Source organism: Capra hircus, chromosome 1 (genome assembly GCF_001704415.2).
Source record: "Capra hircus breed San Clemente chromosome 1, ASM170441v1, whole genome shotgun sequence".
NCBI classification, from domain to species: Eukaryota; Metazoa; Chordata; class Mammalia; order Artiodactyla; family Bovidae; genus Capra; species Capra hircus.
Window position 1 is genome coordinate 155,283,281 of NC_030808.1, and position 18,106 is coordinate 155,301,386.

General features: G+C 43.9%; 1 protein-coding gene across 4 annotated transcripts in view; it reads right to left on the reverse strand.

Annotated features, from left to right (window-relative positions):
* SATB1 (SATB homeobox 1) overlaps positions 1-18,106 on the reverse strand; it is a 102,018-nt gene that overhangs the window by 20,688 nt on the left and 63,224 nt on the right. For all 4 annotated transcript variants that reach the window (XM_018053211.1, XM_018053204.1, XM_018053197.1 and 1 more), the window contains one exon: positions 15,593-15,748. In XM_018053211.1, coding sequence (XP_017908700.1) covers positions 15,593-15,748 — 156 coding nt within the window. The remainder of the gene's footprint in view (positions 1-15,592; positions 15,749-18,106) is intronic.

The window sequence follows — 18,106 nt, forward strand, 5'->3', positions numbered from 1 at the left end:
CGTGGAGGCCAGGCGGGCGGGCCCTCCCCGCCGCCGACCCTGCGGTGGAGGGCACGTCCAGAGGGGCAGGCAGAGCCGGGCCCCACCCTGGCCTCCTGGCCACAGGGTCTCCCCGCCCTCCTCCCACTGGGACGGCCTTAGGAATACGCCAGCTTCTGTGCGGGCAAAACTGCGGCTGGATGAATTCACTCCTGAATCATTCTGCCCTTCCACAAATAACCACAAAGTGCCATCTATGTGCCATCTACCGTGAGGATGAGACGTGGGACAGACAGAAGACGGACCACAGCTCCCCGCACCTACTGGTCAGTGAGAAAGATCAGCTTAAACTTCAGACTTAAGCTGACGGCCAAGGTCTAGTTTACCCGGCAAAAAGTTCCCAGCCTGAGGGCAGAGGCATGCTCCCAGGTGCTGGACGTCAGAATGCCGGAGAAAAGGTTGTGTACAGGGTTGTGTGTTGTTTCAAATGTCACTGCAATCATTGACACCCAAGCTTACATACTCTGGAGTGCAGGGTACTTGAAAAATAAGCATCTGAAAAACTAATAAACAAATAAATCTTTCCCAGGTAAATTTAAGAACTCTTCAGCTTATGTTTTTAAAAATTAGACATTTTTTTTTCTTCTAACACACAACTGATCTAAACATTGGTCTCCCCTCTTTTGTGTGATGGACCCTTCTGGTAGTCTGGTAAAGTCCATTGTTTTCAGGACACTGTTTTTATGTGCCAGAAATAAAATACGTAAAATTAAAAAAAAAAAAAAAAACAATTGCACTGAAATACAGTCATCAAAATTGTATGTTATAGTAATATAACAATGTGTGCTTCTTCATTAACATACTAAATAACAAGATCTAGGAACAGAGCTAAGACCTACCATAATTTTAGAGTGATGAGCAAAAACAGCATTTTGAGATTATCTACGATAAGAATGTGACATGAAAATATGATTTTTATTGGTGACAAATCCTTAGGTATTCCTAATAATAATGTCACTCATTGCCTATATTGATACTTAAGTACCAAATCTCAATAAGACATCAGTGAAATAAAGCTTTTTTAATTCTATGTAAGTTCATGTGTGGACCCTTGGGGGAAGATGAGACACAGGTTAAGAATTCCTGAAGAGGGTGCCCCCCATCAACATCTGTGTGTTAGTATAGATATGTAGACACACACCTAAATATATACATTTCAAACATTATTCCAGAACTGTTTCATATAAGCTCCGAGCGGGTTAGACAACGGTGGCATTTAGGAATTCTTGGAACAGATCTCCTTATCATGTTGTTTTTTCGTTTTTGGTTATTTTTGCCGCTCAGGCACCACACCTCTTAGAGATGGGTTGAAGGGAACGGTTAATCACTAGTCAGTGGTTCCCATATTGCGCTCTGAGGAGCCCCAGGATTCCACCAGGGGTGTCTCAGCAGTGCCCTGGGGGTGTGTGTGTGTGGTGTGTGTGCGCGTGCGTGCATGCGTGTGTGAGACCCCACCCCCACTCAATCCCCAAGTCACTCGAGGGAAGACTTTGATCAGATCTATCCACTTCAGGTCTGGAGGAGAAAGCGCTCATGAAGTGATAGTTCGCCAGCCTGAACTCTGCTGACCAGCAGTTACACCAGCGCACACACATGCCTCACTGTGTGTTTACCTGGTCCTGCTATGAACTCGGTAAATGGGTTTATAATCTCTGAATCAGGAAGCTGACTTAGTTCAGGCCACACCACCCCCAAGCTATAAAGGTAAGCACAGTTAGCAGAGTTGCCTTTGAGAAACGTCTGTCTGCCGGAGAGGAACGCTACCAGTATTTGTCCAAAGACACCTGGGTTTCCTCAACAGAAGAGGAAGGAGTAATCCGGCAGACACAGGAAGGAGAAGGAAGGGAATGAAGGCAGGTGCAGGCCTTTGGGGGTGAGGGGAGGGAGGCCTGCAAGCCAACGATTGGTCCTTCTTCTCCTCACCTCTTCAAAGAGCAAACAGCTATGAAGGAGAGCCTTGCATCTGAGAGCAGGCAGGAGGAAGCTAGCAAAGGATTAGAGAAAGAAAAGAGAGCGAACAGGAAAGACGGTAAAGGGAGGGTAGAAAAGGAGCCCATGGCTGTCTCATCGCTGTGCACTCTATACACCTCAGCGCTAAATTTATCCAAAAATATAAACACAACTCTCTGCCTGGAAATTAGGCTTGATGGATAAGGCGTTAGTTCTTATGGTTACCCAGGGTCCAAGTTATTTAGGCTCTTTAATCAAAATACTAAAATAAAATCATTACCCATTAGGCTATTACCCTTCCCCCAATCTCCAAACACACAAGCAAAAATTAATTGCAAGTCAGGAAAAGAGAAGGCGATTTAGACAGTAACAGCTTGGCATGGACCAAGCTGGATTTTCCTAATAGCATTTGCCTGTTGGTGAACGTATATTTTATTTACAGCCTTCACTTCCTTGACCCCATTGAAAGTAATTTATTTTTTACCTAATCTGCATTTCATTTTAACCACCAAATACTCCATCAATGAACCAGTCAAGTAAGTGTTGGTATACGTAACAAACAGGGAAATATTTAAAGAAGACACCTGGGGCTAGGCACTCCTCAGCAGCTATTAGACGCTCCAGGTACCAGGTGACAAGCTTACAACTGAGAGCGTCAAGATCACTCCTGCACACCAGGTCTCATTCCCTGCCTCCTTCACCCAGTAAACTCTCCATTTCACCGACCTCTTCCAAACCTGTGATTTCTCGTGGACTGAGTCTATTTTTTCCCGTTCGATGTGCTATCCTGCCCTGAAGAACTCTTTTTTTTGAATCAATCCCCTAAAATGAGAAGTTAAAGGTGGACTTTCAGGCATCAGTTAAAAACCCCAAAAAAGACATGTTAAAGGAGGAAGCTCTTTAGCAATCTCTAATCACAGGGTGTTGGCAACCACTACCCCACCACATAGCAACCCAAGGCCAGGCCCCGACTGAACGGAGTTCGCCTCCTCTGTATGTTGGCCCAACTCTGCGTGGTCCTTGACAAAGGAGGCGGCTGTTCCAGCTTTCCAGCAACAAGTCTCAGATGAGAGCACATCAATCCGGAGCCCAGTGTACGCTACATAACACGGAGTTCACAGCCTGGATTTCAAACAGCCCATTCTCACTACATGTCCCTCATAAATAATTCTTTTAGGCTAAAACACCCCCAAAACAGCACTGTGTCCCCGCCAGCTAAGTCCTTCCATTATTCAAAACCTTGCCTCCTCTGGGACTCACCCCACACTAACATACCTGCCGGCGGCGGTACCTTCAATCAAAACAGCATCCTGTTTCACACTCGTGTGTCTGCTTCAGCAACAAACTCATGGAATGTGGACCTGCCCAGGACATGACAGTCTGACCCAACTTAGTTCACTTTCCTGAAGCGAAAAGTTAGAGGCCTGACAGGCCAAGCAACTTGCCTGGGTCTCCCCAGCATGACGGACGGGAAATTGGGACCCCCTACTCTTTGCAATCCCCAAGGCCTTCTCTGAAAGATGACGTTTATGTACAAGTTGTTATATAAACCACGAGTGGCTTTGAGGATCAGCACATTTCTGACATAGATAATCAGGAACCACACTCTCCTCCTTCCTTCAGCTTGGAGTAAAAACACAGGCTACACGATAGATGATGTTGGTGACTTCAATGATGCTGGTGAAAAACGCTGACATGGAAAACAGAGTAAATACTGAAAGAACAAATCCTGCTTCCTGCACATCTTCCTGAAGAGCTATCTGCATGACCACAGAGTGGGTGGAGGTGGACTGAGCGGAAAGGCAGGATCAAGTTTACAGACTCCTTTTCCACCAATCTTCAGCCAGGACTTGTTAACTGATGCATGAAGACTGTCTGTGCATTAAAGAAAATTTCAGTATTTTCCTTGAACAATGGGGATTCTTGCAGTCTCGTTAAATTTAACGGAAAGACGTGTTCTCGTCTCCTACTCAAAACTCAAACTTCACATAGACTCCAGCATCCCTGAACAGCTATTCTTTTTTTTTTTTTCCTTTGGTTCTTCTTCCTCTCCTCTTTTGTATCCACAGGTATACTTAAGACAAAAAGAAATCCTAACACACGAAAACTAAAGCTTGCAAACGTGGAAAGCTGGGGATGACTTCTTAGGTTACAAATGGAAACTCTGACTTGCAATGAAACAGGGCAAGTTTCCTTTAAGTGCCAGGTTCAATGACTGCAAAATGTGGCCTCATTTGCAGGCTGGCTCACCTGTTTTGAAGTAGCTGTGCAAAATTCTTCAGGGTCATTAAAGCAGAGGCAGGGCAGGAGTCGCAAGCTGAAATCTCTTACCCCCACGTTTCTCATTCCTTCGACTCACCCCCACACAACTACGTGACAGATACAGCGCATCTGTTTCTGGGTGTCCTAGAATGCAAGCGGTACCAGCCACGGCGGGTGGCCCTCACTGACCAGCCACCGGTGCTTGCACTTCTGTGTTAAGGAGGATTCTGAGCTCGTATCTGCGTTCAGCAGAAGTCAGCACAGTGACAGGTGATGTGAGACTAACCTTCCCCGATAACAGTATCTTGCGAAGTGACCGCGCAGGCTGATTAAGACTGAAGACATCAACCGTGCGAACTGCTGAGCGGTCCAGAAGGAAGGCGGATTCTAAGACAAACACTTTCTTTTCCTCCAAAGTGATATTCAGGCCGAAAGAAAAAGAGCGAGTAGGCAGGAAAACGCTAGTTGCGGAGTTGGAAGATAGTATGAAGCAAACAGAGCAAACGGTGAAAGCTGAGAAGGAAACCTTTTTGTTTTTGAATATAAGGAAATAAAGAGGAAAGGTAAGTGGCTAAAGAAAGGAGAGAAAGGAGAAGAATCCACTATTCCGTGGGAAATGGCACCTCTTATCCGTGAGGAAGTTTCGAAATGAGGCTCATAACTTCAGTAGTAAAACAAAAATAAAGATAAAAAGGAACAGTGTATTTTATTTGGCATTAAAAGATACTTAACTAGCTCGATCTACATTTTAAATGGTCTCTAAAGTGGATTGCTGCAAGCCTTCTCCAGAGGCACAGCTCTGCATCACCACAGAGCCCACTCCTTCCGCCTCTCTTAACCAGCCTTTGCCTTCTATGGCTCCAACGCTCTAATTTTCTTACGGCTGGACTCTTCTGAGACCGGTGATAACTCTGGCCTTAACGGCTACCCTGCACCTGCACTCTCTGCCAGGCTGTCTCCACTATTTCTAAAGAAACAGAATTCACTGGTTTTCACACCGATTCTGCAAATAGACACACTTCTCTGGGAAATAAATTTTTGATGGGTCCATTTTTGTTTTAGGATTGTGAGGAATATGATCGCCATGCCTAAACTGACAACTTTTCATTGACAAAAATAAGGGAAACTCTCCTTTAAAAAAACTGCATATACCCACTGTAGAAATTCTTTCAGAATTTATGTTAAAAAAAAAAAAAAAGGTTTGACACTGGCAAAATAAAAAGGCAGAGACTAAAGGGATATATCATTTCCATCCAATAAATAAAGAAAGAAAGAAAAGAAAAAAGAAAAACTGTGCAAAAAAAAAAAAAGGGAAATGGAGAGTACCATCTTTTTCCATCTGAGTTTTGGCAAAAGTGAAAAAAAAAAGGAAGTTGATGATAGTTTAGATAAAACTACCTGAAAAGAAAAAAAACTAGGCAACTTCTCTATTTTTCTAGACAACTTCTGTCCATCGCTTTTTATTTTTAAGAACATCTCCAACCTACACACATGCAGACCCCCAACTCTTAAAAAAAAGGGGGGGGCTGAAATTTTAGTTACACCACATGTGGTTTTCATTTGTGAAAAATGAACAAGCTGTTTGTGGTTAAACTGTCTAATCGCCTGTTATCAATCTAGCGCTGCATTCAAGATTTACAGGACCCATCAGCTTCTGCGCTACATTAGCTGCAAAGGGGGGGGAGGAGAGGAGGAGGAGGAGAGAGTTTATCCTGAGGAATAATATTTCCAACGCAGCCAGGCTCGCACTACATCTGGTTGTGCTGGTAGCGGCAGTTAAATTGAAATATTTCACAGCGTGTGTCAGAAACGTGCAGAATGGTAATTATGACAGATCTGATTAAGCCCGAGTGCCACACGCTCCCTGGCCAGCGCCGGGTGTGCAGGTGTGACCTTGTGCGTGCCTGCGTGTGTAAATAAAATTAATTACAAGCGAGAGGGTGAAGGCTCCGGTGACATCACAAAGCGGAGGAACTCCCAAGGGGGAGACCTAATGGGATATTTTCCCTCAGTCTAATAATACAGTTCATATTGACTTGAGGTAATTAGTGGGATCATTAAAGCAGTTTTCCCGGCGTATTTGGCTGCCTGATCAGATTAGTGAAAATGTTCTTCAGAACAAGCCCTGTGTGGTCTGCCAGAGAGGAGGAAATAAAAAGCAACAAAGCATATTTTGGAATGATAAGCAGCGCTGGACTTGTACTCCAGGAAAAAAAAAAAAAAAAAAAGAGCCACACACACACAGAACTCTCCACTCCTCTCTGGAGCTTTCAGATCTCACGGTCCTGTCCGTTTTCATTCTGCTATCCGACTTGCGTATTCCTAGACACCTTCTCAACTGTTTCTTTCATTTCCCCTCTCTGCTACATCTGACTGCTCCATCGTGATGAGCCAGCCCAACTACTCAACAAATCTCTTTTAAACAAGGCAGGATGAAAACTGGGGAAGAGGCTCTTCAGTGACTGCTTTGCCATTTAACTGACTGGATGGGGCCATTGGGAGAAAAAAAAAAAAAGAGAGGAGGGGGGAAAAAGCCCAAAGGAAGGAATGCCACTGAAAATTCACCTGCTAAATAAGAGAGTCCTCTCTTCTGCAACCTACAACAGAGGTTTACATATTTCTCTGGCTTCGGATCGCAAAATGGGTCTTGGCACGGGCCGAAGTTGGGGCCAGTGTTCTTGAGTTGAGCAGAACGCAGGGCCCTCGTCAAGTAAAGGGCCATTTGTCTGAAACTAGTCTACTGAGCATGCTCTCGGCAGCCGCCGGGACGTGCCAAGCGCCGTCACAGATGGCAGGCTCTGACAGCTCCCATCCGCAGCGTCGGGACTCGGCAGTTCAGCAGAAGATCAGTGACATTCTGTCTCATTAGAACCACGCTAATTATCACAGCTAGTTTCAGGGGAAACCATGTGTTGCAATGGTCAATTTGAAGGAGTCTGTGCATCAACAAACTGGTAATAAGGATCAGACACCTTATTATACGGCAGCATGCTGACTATGATCCGATTTACAGGAGCAGAGGCGCCCGGCGGCCGAGCAGGCGGGCGGCCGTGAGACTGTGCGCTTCAGCCCAACTCCTGAAGCCTACGGGCTGAAAACGGGGTCGCTTAAAGAGAAGAGAAGAGAAGAGAACCACAGAAGGCCACTGGAATGGCTGAATGAAGAGCTCGAAAGAGAACCCATCCTCATGACCAGACGCCAAAACAGATGAAGTCTCAGAGAAAGGCCAGCTCGACCTCTTTAGCAATCACATGGTGCCGCCGCCAGCAGACCAGAGCTTTTCTTTTTACAAGCTATCTAATGACAAACTATAGAATGGCTATGTGCCTGTTAATCTCTAAAATCGACTTTAAATATACATATTTTGTACATGCAGATATAGATGTTCACTGAGATATTTAAACGGGTGGTCCATGACTTAGTTGTGTCATTTTATCAGGCAAAAGAACAGCATGTAGAAAAGCATAACACCTATAGTTCTGGGAGTGAATAATCTCAAAGGTTACTTTTTAAGGTACTAAAGGTCTTCTTTCAGCAGGGCCGAAAAACCCTACATCAGATTCATATTCCCAACATCAGTTCTTCCATCTCTCTTTTAGAACCTTTCACTGATGTGAAATTTTACCAGGGCAGTTTCTTCCAGAGCTATTTCTCTATTGTCATTTTGCATAAATGCATTTTCATAGCTCATTCATTTCACAGGGCCTTTATTTTCATTTCTCATATGAGGGAAAAAGAAGATAAAGCTAAAATAAAACCTACCTTTACTACCCAAGCCGTAAAAGACAACTGGTGAGACTTTTGAGAAAACACTTTGTCTTTTCACTTGGCAGTCTGTTAAAGAGCTATAGCAGTGTTATAATTACACACGAAGTTGAGCTGAATAGCATTCCGTTTGGAAATTCATTCCTGCTGAGAGTTAAAATCCCACTGGTCTGGTCTATTCCCTACTCCCATTTGGAGCTATTGGAGCCCGTCCTTTAACTCTTCAACTGTCAAGCTAATTATATTGGGTTGGCCAGACAGTTCCGTTTGGGTGGGAAAAACCTGCACGAACTTTCTGGTCAACCCAACAGAAGGCTTCCAAAAAGAGGAACTTTCATAAGATATCCTGAGTCTACACTTTTCAACTTATATTACATTTTGGAACAAAAGGTGGCCTTAGAATAAATACAGTAGATTCTACAAATACATGCTTGGTATACTCATACCCTAGATCGCATCACACGCTGGCCTGCCTTGAAGGACCCACTCTGGGTCACCTTCCCCAAACTTCCCCACGTGCTCACCCTCTTTAGAGACCTGGCTCAATAGTCACAAACTGGTTCTCCCAAATCCTGAGTAAAAATTGTTCATGCCATTTTTTGAAAGCTGGAGAACTGGGCTTAATGAGTTATGATTATACTTGTTACGATGAACTTACTAAATGGGAGAATGAGGAATGTATATTTACATCACTCCAGTTACTGAATCTTAAATTTTAGAAGAAAAAAAATTTTTTTAAGGATTTTTCAGATGGCAATAAGATAACCAAAAAGCTTTGGTTTGACTTTCTGAAATAAACAATATCAAGTGTGTAAGGGGAAAACACCCCTTTACGTGATATTTTAGCCAAAAATATCAGCAGGTAGGTTTCTATTGAATAATTCTGAACCTACCTCTGTGATCAAACCCCAGATTAATTAAAATACATGCTTGTTTTTATAACATAGAAATGTGAAAAGAGCTCATATTCAGATTCACAAATATAGTTCTTAAAACACTGTATAACGTACAATCATGTGCCTTTAAATTGCCATATTACGTCAATGTTTATGTATTTAAAGCCTTAATTTCAGAAGTCCTGTTTAGCAATCAACTAGACTGCAGCGGTCCCCAAGCTTTTTGTGATCATGGACCGGTTTTGTGGAAGGTGCTTCTTCCAGAGGCTGGGGGCGGGGCTGGCCTCAGGACGACTCAAGCGCCTTACTTTCATTTCCTGCACACTGTCTGCCTGTTACTGTTACGTCAGCTTCACCTCCTATGATCAGTCCTTAGAGCCCGGGGGCTGGGGAGCCCTAGAAACGTAAAGATAGGTCTACACTAGTAAACTAAGCCCGCGTCCCTAGCGGCCCAGCGCCCAAGGCTCCTTGCTTCCAGGGCAGCGGGCGTGGGTTCCATCCCTGGCTGGGGAGGGGGGCTGTCACAAATATGCTACTGATACCATGTGTAAAATCGGAAACTAACGAGGGCACGCTGTAGAGCGCGAGGAGCCTACTTAAAGCGCAGTGGGCATCTAAACGGGCCCCTTATTCTTCTACACCATCGTCACCTGACTCACTAGCATCACTCTATACACTAGAAAGGGACACAACGTTATAAAGCAGCTATGCTCCAATAAAAAAATTAAACAAATAAAAGCATAATTCAAGTAAAAAAAAAAAAGTCAACCCAATAGGGACCCCGGTATTTAGACAGAGGGACGCTTAGAGATCGCACAGTGGGGGACACCACAACAGGAGATGGGCAGGCAGCACGGAGCCCCCTCAGCACGGCTAGCTGGTGGGCCAGCACGTCCTGAGATGCTGCGCCTTAGGCTGCCTTACTGCTCTCCTCCCTCAAGCTTTCCTCATGCCTCTTCCTCCTCCCTGGAAGCTGGTCCAGGAACCTGTATCTCCTGAAGGTCTCCTCCCCACCAGTAAAGATAACTGAAGATAAAATAAGGCGCTAGGTGGAGAACGGCGGTTCCCTCCCTGGATCCTGGCTGCAGGCAGCTCGTCAGCCGAAGGGACCGGGCTCTGGGGACACGGGGGAAAAGCTTTCCCACAGGCTGCCGGGGAAGCACGAGGCTCCGGAAATCACGGAACTGGGCAGGGGCCTCCTGCGGGTCTGAGACAGGAGGCTGCACAGGTGAAATAGTGCTGCAGCAAAGTCTGTTACGAGAACATTCCAAAAGAGTGAGTCAGCACAGAGCTTCCAAGTGAGGTTTCCAGGAGAGCAATTTGATTCTGACAAAATAAAAGATGCCTTTGCTGACACTCTGGAATACAGAATGCATCTGGTATACAGAATGCACATGGTTATGGGATTTTTCTCCTGGATTTCAGCACTGTAGGTTCCTATAACCAGCAACAAAAATGGTATTCTTAGCCCTATGCACAGAGGAGTCTGCTGGACTACTGTCCATGGAGTTGCAAAGAGTCGGTCACGACTTAGCGACTCAACAACAAACAGCAGCCCTATTTCCACCACCGATGATGTGTGATATGTCTTACTCGTATTTAAGGCATTCCAATCACCATCTAAGAACTTCCAAATCCAAAGATACTTTCTTTTTTTTTACCTACAAGCCCAATGAGCACGAAGGTGCTCCTTCTCTCTCCCATCCTACAGGTCTGACCACGACAAACCTGTCTGAAAAGTAGGTGAAAGCGTGCAAGAGGCTTTGAATTATTTGGTTGCTTTAACTGGCATGCTATTTTCACAGAGGCAGAAATTCTTTTTTTAGTGCGAAAAACCACATCCATTCACCAGTCAAAGTTGTTGCAGCCAAAGTGTCCGGTAACTTGCCAGGACCGGTGGGTAGAGACTGCAAACGATTCTACTGAAAGCACATTCGGTCAGATAGAATTTCCATCATCTGACTGCTTTACGTAAAAGAAATACCCTGTTCAGTAAAGCACTGGGGAGAAATCTCTTTCTAAATGCAAGAGGGGGTGAGCAGCACGGTGAAAGCCCTTCACTCCGACAGCATCACTGCGCCTGCAAGCCCCACCTCCGCAAACACGAAAATCAGTGTAACAACTCGATGTACAAGGCAAGGCCTACAGCACTGCTAATGTCCCCTTGCTGGACATACACCTTAAGTCTCAGAGCTCTCAGGGGGTTTGCTGTGGAATAAAATTAGATTCCAACATCTGCCACCATTAAGGAAAGAATTCCATTTCCATTTCCCATATGAAAACACTATAACCACTGAACAGTAACTGAACCTTGATACCGTAATGGTTATTACCCAAATCAACTATTTTTTTTTTAACAGTAAAATTAGTGAATTCTGTTCCTGTAATTATTTGAATGTTATCAGACTAAATGTTTGATAAAATTCCAGTATGATTCACGTGGAAAAAAAAACGGCTCCTTATTTGAATACCCAGAATATACAGTGTATTCATTTGTAGCTATCTGCGTTATGTTTAAAGCATATCATCTTTTTAAAGTTTGCATTAGCCTGCTTTCCTACCCAAGCACAGAAAGCAGCCTGCCTTCCGTCTGCACTTGCCTATTTCACCCAGACATTTCTATTAGAGTTAAAAACAGTCTCATCCCGATTACTCATCGAAGAGAAAATGTAATACAGGTGCAATGGTGGGGTCTGCAGAGCTGGTTTCTTTTCCTGAAGACACGCTGGTGCACTAGTCGAGGCAGACCACAGGTACTACGTATCTGGCTCCACAACTTTCTAGGGCTGTGCTGTCTTTTAAAAGAATTCTGCTGCCTGCCACTGAGGCAACCCACCTAAAGCTTTACTTGGAAAATGAAAGGTTTCTGAGATACATAAATAGGTAATAAATAAGTCACTCTGTGTGAAGGTCTGAGTCTCTGGCTTAACACATTACAAGCCATTATCTGTCTGTGTTACAGTGCTGTAAATTTCAACGCTTTTGCACGTACAAGATAGGATGAGACCCCTCCCATCTTCTGGTGCTCTAAAGCCAGTGACAGAGCTGGGACCACGGCCCCTCTGAGTCCTCACCAGGCACCCCTAGCTGCACCCCAGCCCCAACCAGGCGTGAAGAAGCTCGGGTTCTGAGAACCTTCTAATGGCGAGAACCCATAATCCGTGAAGATGTCAATGAAGACAGGAAAGCCCCCACCGTTCTGACCACTGATTAGCTCAGCATCCCGAACTCCTCTTTCCTGGAAGAGGGGGGCTAACTTTGGTCCTGATGCTACCTGGAACCCTGAGAAGACACTAACATAGTGATGCGGAGAACTTGGGGTGGGCGCTCCTACTTGTAGTCAGGTGACCCTCGTGTGTAAGAAGAGGAAATCAGCGTATAGCTCACAGGGTTGCTGAGAACTAAATGCAGGCAATGTGCAGTACATGATGGGGGCTAGCCCAAAAAAGGTGATGAACGTTAATGCCGACAGAGAGAATCAGGGCCAGGTACAGAAGCGGACGGGCCTGAACGGGCTGACACGGGAGTGCCTCCAGCTCTCCCCTGGGAACCTGGCGGGACCTGCGTGCTGACGGGCCTCGGCACATGCGTCCAAGGCACGAGCAACTCACAGTTCAGAATTCTGACCGTGCAACAGGTCGGTCTCATCTGAAGACTTTGTTTGTTTCGGTTTGTATTCCAGTTTTTATATTCACTTCACATAAACCATGGCAAGAGAGCATAGCCCGTCCACGACCACCTGCCCTTGTGAAGTCAGGCTTCCTCTCTCAGCGATGCACACCGTTTTCAGATGGTCTTATTTTTCAGCAATCATCAACCTGTAGATTTTCATGAAGAGGGTAGCTAACATCTCAACTGAAGAATGAAGAGAAAGCGACAGAAATGCTTTTTAATGAAGTTCCAGTAAATTAGTAGTTGGGAACTGTGATGTGAGGGGATGAAAGTTAACAGTCTGTTGGACCCCAACAGTCCACTGTCCACTGGATTCTCTTTCAACCAGTACAGAGAAGATGAGCCAGAACCTTTGAGGGTTCCGGGGAACACTTCATCATGGCAGATACACAGAAGCTGCAACTGACGTGGTTGAAAGTGACTCACAGGGAGCTTTGTAAGACAGGGACACAAAGCAAGGATGCTCAACCCTGCCCAGAACATCACTCACGTGACATTATCAACCCACTGCTACCACTGTCCCTTGGACTGCAAGGAGAGCCAACCAGTCCATCCTCAGGGAGACCAGTCCTGAATATTCATTGGAAGGACTGACACTGAAGCTGAAACTCCAATACTTTGGCCACCTGATGCGAACGGCTGACTCACATGAAAAGACTCTGATGCTGGGAAGGATTGAGGGCAGGAGGAGAAGGGGACACCCGAGGATGAGATGGTTGGATGGCATCACCGACTCAATGGACATGGGTTTGGGTGGACTCCAGGAGTTGGTGATGGACAGGGAGGCCTGGCGTGCTGCAGTTCATGGGGTCGCAAAGAGTCGGACACGACTGAGCGACTGAACTGAACTGAACAACTGTCTGAATAGCTCCGAAATCAGAAACTCAGCTTAGGCGGGCAGAACTGGGGTTCTGTTTAAAAGAAAGCAAGAATGAAGGCAGCCAAAAGGCTGCTAGTCGGGAGATATGCTTTCGTAAGACAGGAAATGGGTCAGTGGGTGAGGGGGGCTGGGACAGGGATTGGGTGACAGATGCCCACTTACCAGAAAGTTTTAAGGTCTGTTTCTGTTTGTGGGTTTTAAGGCTGCCCCTTACTGCAATAATGCATGTGTAGTTTCTCGGTTTATCTATTTTGGAGATCTGGGGAAAGTGTTTGGCCTGACAAGAAGACAGTCTGTTAGTCTTGGTAATTTAATTGGAAAGGTCAGAAGAGCTGTATAATCACAGAGAAAGGTGGGACAAAATACGTTGAACTAGGAGATCCTCATCCTAATTATACCAAATAGCAAGAAGGCGCAGGGTGGGTGGGTGAGGGGCGACGTGTACAGGACAGTGCTCCTTAATGCCGAGTCTTGGCATGTAAATGAAGACATCTGAAGACGCACACAGGTCTGAAGCGGCTCTAACATTCTATCATAATTAGAAACATTTCAAGAGCCCTGTAATTTCCAATCAAAATTACAGTAATTTCCGATATGCAAGCCATGATTCATGACAGAATTTTACATTCCATGAGAGATTACGGTGGCCTGATGTATGACACGCTGGGTACGGCACTAACATAAACAATTCAGTTTAATGTTTAAACAGCACTTGATGTTTAGAATCTCACAATAAAAGAAACATATTATTGTAGAAATTATCACTTTGACAGTGATTGAAGGGTAGGCAGGCATGTGGCCTATAAAGCTATAATTTTTACAGTCCACAGCTTGAGTTTAACCATTTTTATATAACATTTCCAAGATACCCCTTAAGTATTTCAGCCAGCCTATAACTTAAACAAGAACAACCTCTTCTTAAGCAAAACTCCCATCAAGGACCACTATTAATGTTGCTAGAGTAAAATTCCAGAAAAATCTAATAATAAAAATATTATATTATAAATACATCACATTGTAAGTAAGTCTCAGGATGGTATAATCTTGTCAGAAGTTGACAGCAGACAGGCTATTTTAAAAAGGAGAGTTCACTAATGATAATGAAATGTATTTGTCTAAAATTTCTTTGACTGCCTCTCAATCTCACTTGGATAGTGCTATCAAGTGAAGTGAAAGTTGCTCAGTCGTGTCCGACTCTTGGCGACCCCATCTACAGCTGGAATACTGGAGCGGGCAGCCTTTCTCTTTCCCAGGGGATCTTCCCAACCCAGGGATCGAAATCTTTCAGCAAAGAGGAAGAAACTTCAGCATTCTTCCGGTCCTTTACAAAGTATTCCTGCCTTTGAACAAGAGCTTGTAGATAACTGTGAATTTGTTCATGTAGATGGCCCTCCACTTGATAAACTTAAATTATCAATTTATAACAATCATACTGATAAAAGACTGCATTATCTATCCTTTTTTATGTCATCTTGTAAATATTTGTAACTTTTCCAAATTCAATTCTATTCACTCATGATTCAGAAGGTTTAGACAATTTTTCTAACTATAATCAAAATTGTGTACCATATATCATACACGGTGTCTAAAAGATTTAGACAGTTTTTCTAACTGTAATTAAATCTGTGTCATATATATGTGCACATAATTATTAATATGCAAAGATAGATATGTGTGTGTGAGTCTGCTTTAATAGGTGCGCCCAACGGCGGTAGACGCCAGAGTTGGGACAGAAACGAACCACAGTAGTTTACAGTATTCACAGTGTTTTAGGATGGAAATCAAGGTCACCCAAGTTCCAATGAAATAATAATAACTCAAGTTATTTGTTCCACTACAGTAGACCAGATGGAGAAACCTCCTACACACTACAATACTCTTCTGGAAACAACTATTAACTGGCTGAGGGATTTACTGAGAAATCTGTGATTTGGACGACGGCTGCTGGAGGAAACACAATCGAGGATCTGTTACCTGACTCTGAACCCTGTCTCACCCAGAGCTGTCAACATGCCGGGAGACCGTGACCTCTCGGGGACACAGTTCCAGCTGCAGACAGACACTCCTGTGGATGCACTTTCACAGGCACCGCAGATCAACAGTCTGCACGCAGAACAAAGGCGCTTACCTGGCTTTTGGTAGCTGCCACCTTTGCAAACAGAGCTTGGGAAACTTTAGCACGCTTCATTTCCTGCTGAATCTCGTCGTAAATGGAAGCATTAATGTTCATGGTATTGTTCTCTGGTTTCCCATTCCTCTCAGTGGCAATAGTAGCTGTTTTCACCTACAAAACATTTTGAACATGCCTGTCATTTACCATTGGCCAAACTGTTTTGAAGCTTCTCAGGCTCAGCATCCAAACTGGACACTGATGCTCCTTTTACGATCCAGGTGATCAGCAGGGCGGTCATTCAACATGAGTTATTAGCTGGAGATCAGATTGCTTAAGGTAAGGAAGTCATATTGCCACAGGTGATTGCATCTGTAATATGACAGCAACTGCCAGCTGACAACCAGGAATTATAATGCCATAAAGTAAGTTTTCTGGAAAGCAGAATAGTTTCGAAGACTTGAAAACCCTAAACTAATTGTTACCCAATTACCTTCCATTGCAATTCTAACAAAGGAAATTCACAATTAAAACGGTAATGCACAGTGCTGTATCTTTGTTGGGTACCTGATGCCTAATAGACAATCGCACCACTAATAGCTATTATATACTATGGCCTTTTTAATTTTAGACTCTTTTTTTATGCCTTTTCCACTTATGTTTCATTTAAAAATCTTCCATAACAAAGCCATTTGCAGAGCTGCATATTTAAATCTTCTATCCATCCATGAGACAGGTAGCGTGCCTTGCTTAATTACCATAAAGGTGGCTGCATTTTACAAGTGCACGTCCAAGCTGTTCCGTGTAATTATTTCATCGCTTCCTGGCACCCCTGTATAGCTATCTCCTTTTAACTTGTGGAACCAGACAATAAGAAAATATTTTACAATATTTAATAGAACATGACTGCAAGTCACACAAAATACATTCAAACTATATAATCGTGACTGAGGAATCAATATCAATCCCTTTGGTAAAAATGATAAGCAGATATCACCAGAAAAATGACCAAAAATTTAGGGGGGAAATCAACCTCAAAATTTACTGATATCATAATCTTTTTTAAAACTTAAAAAGCAATCCTTAATACTTTAAATCATTAAAATAAAAATTTGACTTTTATTACGCAGTTACAGGAACCAGCCTGGGACATGCACGTATGAACCACGTAGCTGCTTTTTACTGGGAAACGGATGGAAATGTAAACAGAAAGCTCCTGGAGACGCAGGACCACATTGCTCCTGACAACATGACTCATCGGAGACCGCTTTTCTTCGCGCCTTTTACAGAATCCAGATTCTGTTCTCTACATACTGACCATCTTGGACCTTTCCTCTCATCTACTATGAACAGTGGAAACTGAAGCTCACTTTAGGATAAACGAATAATTTGGGGCCCTAGAAGACATATTCTCCCAAACAGCAAGACTTCTAATCCTTATTTCACCTTGCTTCCAAATGTTTGGTATCAAAAGAGGGGCAGAATTAATTATGCAGTCTAATTCCCTGCACTTAGAAAGTAAAGATCAGCTTGCCATCCAACTCCCTTTCTAACTTGCAGCCAGTCAGCAAGATAACTCACCTCTGGAGGATGTGGCTAGACCCTCCTACCTGGACACTAGCCTTGGGAGCTCAGAAACAAGGATGCTGGGAAACGGCTGGACCACAGCCCCGGGGAGGACATGGGGCCCACCGGCATCAGAGATGGCAAGAGGCTGGACTCACAGGTGCCCTCGCCAGCTCTGGGGCTCCAGCGAGCAGGGGCACTCAGGGAGGCAGTTAAGGACCGAGGCCACCAAGCACAGACACCGGCTTTGAAGCAATAATCTGCTAAACACCACGTTAGGAGCCAGCAGAGTTGCCGCATTACCATAAATTGCCTACAAAGTTGCTTTGGTGAGATTCACAACTTTGCTCTGGGGTGGTCTTGCTTTGAGGCAGAAGGATAGATTTGATCACCCCATGGGGTCCCTTTTAATACCTATTTTTCTCACTGCTTAAATGAAAGAGAAAAGAAAAGCAATTTCAATCGCTTTGAACACTGAATGTTATGGAAATGGAGGCACGGAGTCCAATGCATTGGAAGAAATAGTTCCTTGGTAGTGATCTGCTTAGCAGTCGTTAAGAGGGCAGGCTTTGGAAACTTGGGAGTTGCAGTGTGTTTCGTAAGTAATTTTCATTCTTCTGTAAAAATGATGGCTTGAGAATTTATCTTCTAGGTGGGCCATAATCATTTGTTTCAACCTTGTAATTTTGCTTCTAAAATTTTCTTTGGTTTAATTTTTTTAATAAAGCAATTGACACTTGAATCAACAAGCAAACATTTTAAATTATTTACAAAAAAAAAAAAAATCAAATAACCATTTCCTAGCAGCTAACATGGTCAAAAGTGTAAAAGCATATGAAACATTTTTTTTAAGTGAGAGCAGTAACTTTAAAAAATATTAACGAACTCTATTACTCATTTTAAAAATATTTAGAAAAGCTCTTCTTTATCATCTTGTTGGCTCGGATAGGCATCTTATCAGAGATA